At 40.3% G+C, this 10,000-nt stretch overlaps 1 protein-coding gene across 1 annotated transcript; it reads right to left on the bottom strand.

Annotated features, from left to right (window-relative positions):
• Positions 1–4,947: 4,947 nt before the first annotated feature.
• On the bottom strand, positions 4,948–6,030 carry LOC143041794 (uncharacterized). Its single transcript, XM_076213852.1, has one exon. The coding sequence runs from the start codon at positions 6,028–6,030 to the stop codon at positions 4,948–4,950; it is 1,083 nt and encodes a 360-aa protein (XP_076069967.1).
• Between the last annotated feature and the right edge of the window lie 3,970 nt (positions 6,031–10,000).

Below are 10,000 nucleotides of genomic sequence, written 5' to 3'. Positions count from 1 at the left end.
TGTACTTGAGAGCTTACAGGATTTCAGATCCTGAACTTATTGATGACAAAAATTTTCTTAGTATTGTCAACCTACTCAAAAAATTGGATATCAAAGTAGTTTTTAAATATGACCACACCATTAAGAAAACTTTAATTAAGAACAGCCCTCCTAACAACAACAGTGTGGTCTATAAAATTCCCTGCCAAGAATGTAATAAATTTTATGTTAGACAAACTGGGAAAAACCTGGAAACAAGAATTACCCAACATGAATATTGTGTGAGATTTGTCCAGGAAAATTATGCGTTATTTCAACAAACCATTATACAACCATCATATTTATTGGTCTAAGGCAACAATTTTAGCCAAAGGAAAAACCCTACAAAAAGAAATATAATGGAATCCTACTTGATATCAGGCACGTTTGATAAAAATATAAACTTAAGCTATGGACATTTTAAATGTGATAAATTGGTAACCCAAATGGTCACCAATATCTTTCCGCCAGATTGAGCCTTATGTGTTGGTCAGGTTGATAGAGGTAAAGTCACCCCTCCTCTCTGCATTGTATTGTCTCCCTCTTCCCCCCTATGGTTGCTACCTGATACTTACATATAAACACAACTCTGTATTTTTGTCATTTACTCTTAAGATATAATATACGAAAGTACTTACTGTCTACAAGTTTCCCTTATCCTGTGGTTATTATGCATTTTTGCATCACGGTGATGTGATTACTTACATATATATATAACGCGTCAAGATATTTTCTTTAAGGCATATTGAATTGTCTGCAAGAGGAAATTGAGCTCTAACGAGTTTCCAATGAAGATTATCAAGTCTTCTGAAAATCTCTCTAGCATTGAGATGTAAAGAAAAAACTAAGTTGCCGATGGAAGCCATCTAATGAGTGTAACAGGATACAAGACGTTTTGCTAATCGTAGTTAGCGTTTTCAATTGTAACAAGAACAGAAAAGCAGGTAATTATAAAGTCAGAAATAAACACTGGGAAAGATCACAAAGAGGTTGACCGTTACTCTGGTATGAAACAGGGAAAAGGGCAGGTTTGAATACTGGGGAAGGATACGTGGGAAGGGAAACTGTGACCACTGGGAAAGGATACTGTAGGTGACCGTTATTGTGGCCTGAGGGTCCGTCACGGCCGAAGTGACTGCTCATGATGGGGCTGATTTGTGTCGTAGCTGGGGCGTCTGGTTTGATGGATTCTGAACGGTTTGAGGCTGGGAAGGATGGTGGGGGCTTCCTGCTGGGTATTCAATGTGGGATGGCTGTATTTGATGTGAAGGGCCTCAAGGAGGGCAACGCGGCGCTTGTTACTTTCTCGGTTTAAAATTATGGTATTGTCCACTAAGATGGATCAGGTGATTGGGATATTATGGGTCTCCTGGAGGTGCCGCTTAGAGCCTCCATTGTTGAGGTGGTATATAGACCGTCTGAAAAGGCGAGTGGTAGTCCGATGTAGGAATCTTGGGGCTTACAATACTCAAAAGGACACTTGAACCGGTACACCAGACTCACACACTCGATGTCGGATGGGCATTGGAACTGTTATTTTTCATAACGAGGTCTTTAGTTCTCTTGTTCTTATAATAAATGGAAAGTTTATGCCATCCATCTCGTTGGTGGCGGTCATATTGCCCTTGATGAAGTGCCTTGTCATCCTTCCTATAATCACTCGACATGTAGGCGTTATAGAGCAAGGTGAAGGTGTTGCTTTCTTTACAGGAGCCTGTTGCCCTTCATACCAATTGCTCATGGTGGTCAGTAGCACACGTTGGCAGACAGTGTTTGAGTGGCCATTATTGGTTAAAAGTTGTGTAGACCGGTCAATCTCTTTCTGGTTGGAGGTCCAACTGGATCAATGTGTGAGGGTTTTCCTGTAGAAGAATGCAATAGTGGAGTCCTTATATCTTTGGGGACACTCACTGTCTCTATTCAAGCTTAAACCAGGATTAGTTGGATTGATGTATACTGTTGTGTGGGTGCTACCGTCGGTTTTCTGGGCGAGGAGAACATCAAGAAAAGGATGTACGCCGTCTGTCGCCTCCTCTGTGGTAAATCGAAGGCCTGACATTTCCTGAAGGAGGCAGCGAAGGTATTCACGTTCCTCAGAGTCGGTGGTTCTCACGAAGATGTATATGTACCGGCCGTACAACAGGGGGCGGCCAGAACGATTGAAGTCCTCTTTCTCCACCGAGCCTATGAAGAAATTGGCAAAGATAACACCTAACGGAGAGCCCATAGCCACGCCATCAATTTGTTAGTAAATTACAAATCCTCAGAAGTTCACGGAGGTGAATATCTTCTATTTTAAGCCCCGTTATGAGTAGTCACTTCGGCCGTGACGGACCCTCAGACCACAATGATAGTCACCTATAGTATCCTTTCCCAGTGGTCACAGTTCCCCCTCCCACGTATGCTTACCCAATATTCAAACCTGCCCTTTCCCAATATTAGACCAGATTAACGGTCAACCTCTTTGTGATCTTTCCCTGCGTTTACTTTCTGACTTTATAATCACCCATTTTTCTGTTCTTGTTACAATTCATGATGAGAGCAGGTAAGGCACCTGGTATGGATGGATGCCATGCAGAATGTCTAAAGAAAGGAGGTACATTTATGGTGGACTGGCTGGTGAGGTTATTTAATGTTTGTTTAAGAGAGGGTAGTGTGCCGGAGGACTAGAGGAGTGCCTGTATAGTTCCACTTTGCAAGGGAAAGGAGGACAAGCGTGAGTGTAGTAGTTTCAGAGGAATCAGCTTGTTGAGTGTGTTACGGGCTGCTGGTATGTGAAGATACGTTACGTATAACGGATAAGAACCAGCTCACTTCTAGAAGCCACTGTAGGACTGAACTATCTGGTCAGGGCCTAGATAATTCGTAAGACTAGAAGTAAAGGTAACAAAGAAGATTCCAGGAAAGGAATATTAAACTAGCGATAAAACTAGTAAACGAAAATTATTAATGGAAAATATTTACAGGCAATCAACACAAAAGAGAATGGGCAGTAGGGTCAATGGGACCGTTACATGATTATGGAAATTATCGTTCAAATAAGAAACACAAGATAAGTATACAATATGGTACTATCTAAGTACAAAGAGATCAGGAACATGCATCAGAATAAGTAATAAGTACAAATATAAGTAAAGTAATGCAATGTATATCAGACACGTAATGTAGGCAAAAAGGGTGATCATTTCACACCAATCGTCTCATGAATCTAAACCTTCTAGTTTTTATCAAGAGATCAATATGTGGGAATATGACAAGGAATGAGCGGTTTCAACCGCTTATATACCATTGGACCGGAAGCGGGATACTTCCGGTTAAGGGTGCGGGTGAGGAGGAGGGTAAGTTAACACGTCAACATGGGTAGTTTTAGGACCCTCGACTTGCTTGAACAATCTATTTATTTAGTAACTGTCAAATCTGTGCGCTCCGAACTATTCAGGATTTCGCTTGTCTGTTTGTTCTACAAGAGTGCGCACCTCTCCGCACGTAGGCAAGATTACATATAGTGGACGGGCGTTACTGCTTAACATTGTTACAATACATACATAGACAAGAAATATGAACATAGTTATGTAATACAAAGGAACACAATTCTATAACATAATTACACATATGACGTAATATCTAATATTACGTTACAAGTGCAGTTGGGAAGGCTTTTGGGAAGAACTTGATTGAGAGGATTAGGAGAGGAACAGAGGGAGTATTTGGTGAGGAACAGTGTGGGTTTAGGACAGGTAGAGGTTGTGTTTTTATGGATCTGGAAAAGGCTTACGACAGGGTAGACAGGAAGGTACTGTGGGAGGTACTGCAGATACATGGGATAGGAGGAAAGCTGTTAAGAGCAGTCAAGAGTTTTTATGAGAGTAGTAGAGCTTGTGTTAGGATTAGAAATGGAGAGATTGAATGGTTTGAGGTAAAGGTGGGACTTCGTCAGGGATGTGTTATGTCGCCCTGGCTGTTCAATCTTTACATGGATGGGGTGGTGCGAGAGATGAATGCAAATGTAGTGGGTCAGGGGTTGGAGATGATTAAAGAAAATGGAGAAAAATGGGAGGTGAGCCAGTTGCTGTTTGCTGACGGCACTGCGATTGTAGCAGGATCAGAGGAGGGATTGAGGAAGTTAGTGACAGTCTGAGAAGGTGTGTGAAAGAAGGAAGCTGAAAATAAATGTGGGCAAAAGTAACGTGATGAGATGTACAAGGGGAGAGAGTGACAGCAAGCTGGAAGTGAGCATTAAGGGTGAAAGACTGGAGGAAGTGGATAGTTTTCGATACTTGGGTGCAAATGTGGCAGGAAAGGGAGGAGTGGGGGTGGAGGTAGAATGTAGATTGAGAGAAGCGAGTAAATTCCTAGGACAGTTTGATACTGGACACTTTGATACCAGACATTTTGATACCGGGCATTTCGCTACCGGACATTTTGTGACTAGGATTTTTCACTACCGGGCATTTCGATACCACTATATATATATATATATATATATATATATATATATATATATATATAGATATATATGTATATATATATATATATATATATATACATATATATACATATATATATAAGGCATGAAACCAATTTATGTACTAAAAGTAAGGAGTTAAAAGTACAAATTAAAAAACTATAAACAAACTAAAAAATATTTTGTAAAAAACATATTACAAGTCTAATGAAAAAAAAAGACGAGCAACAATATTATCTAGTTAAAATGTTTAATGTTATGAGCAATGCCACGAAGATATAACAAACAAATTATGTATTAAAAGTAAGGAGTTAAAAGTACAAATTTAAAATTATTAAGTAAAAAACGTATTACAAGTATAATAATGATAAAAAAACAAGCAACAATAGTATCTAGTTAAAAAAGTTTAATGTTATGAGCAATGCCACGAAGATATTGGATTTTATTTAAAGGGTCATACTGTTCTAGCAATTCTTTATACGCTGATTGGCGTCCCTGTATTTTTTCTTTGATGTTACGCTGTCTCCACGATTGAGATGGGCAATTCTTGTTGTACTAAGAGCCTCTTTATGTTTTAAAGCAACTATAAGGGACCAAATATTAGGATGCACATTTGTCACGGAGGTTCTTAGTGCATTATGAAATCCTTCAACATAGTTATTAGTGCGTGGCATACCATTTTCAGTGCGTTCATGAACATTCCATAAATGAATAGGGAAGACTGGCTCGACTCTTCGCCTTCGTTGGCCACGACCTCTCACTCCTCTAATATAATATGTTTCGAAATATGAAACAAGCTCCTGAGGAAAATCGTCATCAGTTAATTCTTCGAAGCCGTCAATAACATCGTCAATGGGAAGGAAAGCAAGTGCGGGTAAAAATCTCACTTTTAAACTAAAATCATCATCTTGGTGATATTGCTGTTTAAAACCTATTGTTACAACTTGTTTGTACACATTTTGTGAGAGGTGAAATAGGCAACAGGTAACATCTGAACTAGGAAATATATCTAGTAAACTATTGATGGCCGCCTTTTCAAAATCCATCATCACAGTGGCAGGTTCAACATTATGCAAGAGTTCTTTTATAGTAGTTAATAGTTTATTGTAAGTGTCTTGTGTCTTATTTGGCAGCAAGGCGAACATTCTCGGAACACTAATGTCGTTGTTTTGAATGTGTAACGTGTACAGTTGATAATAAATAATTGGGCTACACTTAAACGTTCCATCTACAGCCCAATTTCTGGCTCTTTTGATATCACCATTTCCAGAGTCAGTTGCAAATATTAAAATTCTTTCAGTATCATGTTCGCCACTGTCAAACTGTAGCCACTTTAGGCCATTATCAAGGTAACAATACTGATCAGGAATCAAATAACCATGCCGTACCTGAGGTATTGGTGGTACATTATCTTCTACTTGTCTCCAACGCCTGATACTACGACTCAATGATGATACTGAAGGTAATTCTGAAATAGCACATACATTCAGATTTTGGGTTTCTTTACATATTATAGTACAAGGAGCATCTTGTGTAGATCCAGACATTATTTTCATTTGGTAATGTGCTACTTTTGATTCCACTCTTGATGCTGTTGCACTGTGATTATGCTCACCTACAGTCCTAACGATTTTGTTGTCACCATCACCAACATAGGTGTGTACGCGGGCTTTACATAACCTATTTTCGCACTGCCAATACTGCTTGGAACCATCCTTATTAGTTTTGTGTTTATCATATATATAGTTTAGATCATCTACTAATTTCTTTCCATTTTTAGTTGAAGCAATTAGACGAGGCATGGGTGATACAATAAAAATATATATATTTATCCGCAAATGCAGCAGCCGTAGTTGATAGCCAAGCGTTAGTAGTAGATTGAGAGATGCAGCAACCGTAGTTGATAGCCGAGCGTTAGTAGTAGACTGAGAGTGATATATACATTATTTAAACAACCAAATACAAGAACAGTATGGCAATTATTTAAACAACCAATTACAAGAACAGTATGGCGATTATTTAAAAAACCAATTACAAGAACAGTATGGTAGTTATTTAAATAACCAATTACAAGAACAGTGTGGCACTTAAAATAAACTCCAATATCTTCGCGCACACATATATATATATCTAGTGGTATCGAAATGCCCGGTAGTGAAAAATTCCAGTCACAAAATGTCCGGTAGCGAAATGCCCGGTATCAAAATGTCCGGTATCAAAATGTCCAGTATCAAACTGTCCGGTCACCCCTTGGTGGATTGAAAAGCGTAATGAGAAATAGACATCTGGGAATGGATGCTAAGAGGAGGTTATATGAAGGAGTGATTGTGCCAACAGTATTGTACGGGGCAGAAACATGGAACATGAGAGAGAGGAAGAGAGAAGGAGTTTGAATGTGTTTGAGATTAAATGTCTGAGAAGTATGATACGGGTTACAAGGCTGGATAGAGTGAGAAATGAGGAGGTAAGGAGAAAAATAGGGGTGGAAAGGGAACTGGGAGATAGGGTTGATGAAAGAGTATTAGGATGGTTTGGACACATGGAAAGAATGAGTGAAGAAAAATTAGTAAAAGAAGTGTAGAAGGCAGAGGTGGAAGGCGTGAATATGAGGGGGCGTCCATGGATGTGGTGGATGGATGGGGGGAAAGAGGCATTACAAAAGAGAGGAATGTCTGTGGAGGAAGGACGGGAGAGAGCAGAAGATAGGAGTGAATGGAGAGGGGTTGTGTATAGATAATGCTGTGATGCATAAGGGGGAGTGGGTGGGGGATGGGGGTGAGGAAGTATGTATGAAAAAAAAATGACGCAACCCGAAGGGATTTATCCCTGTGTTCTCCTTTTCTGCATGGGGGGGGGGGGGTGACGGAGAGAGGGGTCGCCGAATTTATGAAGCGGCTTTGCTGTGGATGTGCTGTGTCTTGCGACACTGCTCCTAACCCAGGGCAGTGGACAGGGATGACCCGTCATCCAGGAGGTGCCAAAATAAGAAGGAGGGTGGAGGGGAGTGAAATATATAGGAAATGGAATGGCTGGGAGTGATTTCTATGCCTTTTTGTTTTTGGCCACCCCACGTGTATGGGGAAAAAGCCTTTAGTATATGTATGTACAGTATGTATGTTACAATTGAAAATACTAACTGCGATTAGCGAAACTTCTTGTATCCTGTTCCACCCATTAGATGGCCTCTATCGGCAACTTAGTTTTTTCTTTAACTTTCAATGCCAGAGAGATCTTCAGAAGACTTGGAAATCTTCATCGGAAACTCATTAGAGCTCAATTTGCTGTTGCATATAATCTAATATGCCTTAAAGGAAATATCTTGCCGCGTTACTCCAATATTAGACTACACAGCCATGCGGCTAGAATCCGACCCTCCACCCTTGACTTCAGGGGGGCCTTAGTCGAGGAAGAACTACATGAAAAAACTGTTTTGGTCGATTCCCTCCGACAGGAGGTTGATACTCATACCCTGCTATGGCCCAACACTGATGCCCCGGTAGAGACCAAACAGATATTGAATGAGGCCCTGCAGCGCACCATAGGACTTCACACAGAGGCCACCAAGCGGAGGACGACTAGGAAGCTGGCCAACCTCAACGTGGCCTCATGAAGATCCCCCAACCGACGGAAGGATATGTGAACCTAACCGATTACAACCCTACATCTGACGAGGAAGAACTTTTGCGGCTTAGACTGAACTGCCACACCATGGTGAAACCTCGCCCTCTCGCGAAGTGCTTGGGAATCGAGATCGTCTTGATCAAATTCACCGATTAACGGACGATGAAAAGGCTACTGTTTCTCCGGAGTTACAACCCCTACTGATTGCTGTATCTTCCCGCTCCAGGAGAACCTTTCATAGCAGAATCCTGAAACCCCGACACTACCAAGCCACCAAGAACCTACTCAACAATCCGGACATAACAATCAGAGGGGCAGACAAAGCCGCAATGTTAGTCCTCATCCCCTCTTAGCAGTACCTCATCAAATTGGACTCAATCCTGTGTGACACCACCAAGTTCCAACAGATACCCGTGACCCCACTCTCTCCATAATCAGGGAGGTCAACAAGATCATTGATGCTGTCAACGCAATTATCACTTCCTTAAAAGACAAGGTGAAAGCGCATCAACTAATGAACAAGCAGCAGCGGAATTTCCTGCTACATTGAAGATCATCAAAGAAAACGGGTTTCTTCCTGAGCAAATTTTCAACAAGAACAAAACAAGATCATATTGCCAGATCTTTCATTTGTTTCCAATGGAGAGAAAACAATTTCAGGTTACAAGGTCGCAAAAGAACGTGTGACCATAATGTTGGGAGGTAATTGTGCAGAAGCCTCTATTTGTTTATCATGCACACAACACCCGTGCCCTGAAGAATATAACCAAAGCATCTCTCCCTGTTATATGGATGGCTAACTCAAAAGCTTGGGTTACTGTTTTTATTTTTGAAGATTGGTTTTTCAATAATTTTGCCCCAGCAGCAGAGAAGTATTGTAAGGATTCTATTTAAGGTTTTACTTATCTCAGATAATGCTCGTGGCCACTCACAAAATATCGTAGATTTTCACCTCAACATTAACGTCATATTACCCCCCCCCCCAAACACTACGTCTCCTCTCCAGCCAATGGATCAAGGGATAATTGCTATCTTCAAGCGTTATTATATGAAGCGTACGCTACGGCTAGCAATAGCTGCAATTGATATGGATGAGTCTATCACACTTTGCGACTTTTGGAGGGGATATGATATCTATAAAGCTTTACAGAATGTAGCAGCAGCATGGAATGATGTTGAGAGCACTGCTATGAAGGGTGTATGGAAAAAGCTATGCCCGCAATTTGTGCATACTTTTAAGGGTTTCGATACTGTTGTCATCAACAAAGCTTTGGTTACAATGAGCAAAGAGCTGGATATGAATTTGGAGTAAGAGGATTTCACAGATTTATTTAAAAAAGATAAGGAGTTACTGATGAACAAGGATTTGATGGAATTTCACAAGCAACAAAAGAAAGAAGAAGAAGAGCATGTTGAACCTGAGCCACGCCACTTTACCATTAAGAAAATGCAGGAAGTATTTGCACACATCGAGAAAAGTTTTTCTATGTTTGAGGATATGGATCCAGATGCTCAACGTTTTCGAAGATAATGGGGACTTGTCAAGAAGCTTTTGCTCCTTATAATTTAATCCTTGAAGAAAAGAAGAAGACGGTTTAAGGCATTCTTGACCAGTTTTTTTAAACGCATCGAATAACGAGAATCAGCTGATGATGTTGACGTCGTCATAGTGTATGTACTTTATTGGTAAATTGAAAATACTTTTTTTCATTTTTCGCTTATCACAAAATGATTGTACGCTTAAAATAGATTTTATTTATTCATAAAAAAAAAAACAGCACTGCGAAATAGCTTTTAGCAAATTAACCCTAAACAGGGAACGTCCAAATTTATGAGTTTACATGGAAGTTGTACCACTTCTGGCACGCCCACTTTACTTTATAACTTGGAGCACTT

This window comes from Oratosquilla oratoria, chromosome 32 (genome assembly GCF_046742065.1).
Source record: "Oratosquilla oratoria isolate Oo_2021 chromosome 32, ASM4674206v1, whole genome shotgun sequence".
NCBI classification, from domain to species: domain Eukaryota; kingdom Metazoa; phylum Arthropoda; class Malacostraca; order Stomatopoda; family Squillidae; genus Oratosquilla; species Oratosquilla oratoria.
The sequence above is the reverse complement of the archived record's forward strand: the minus strand, read 5'-3'. Positions and strand labels throughout refer to the sequence as shown.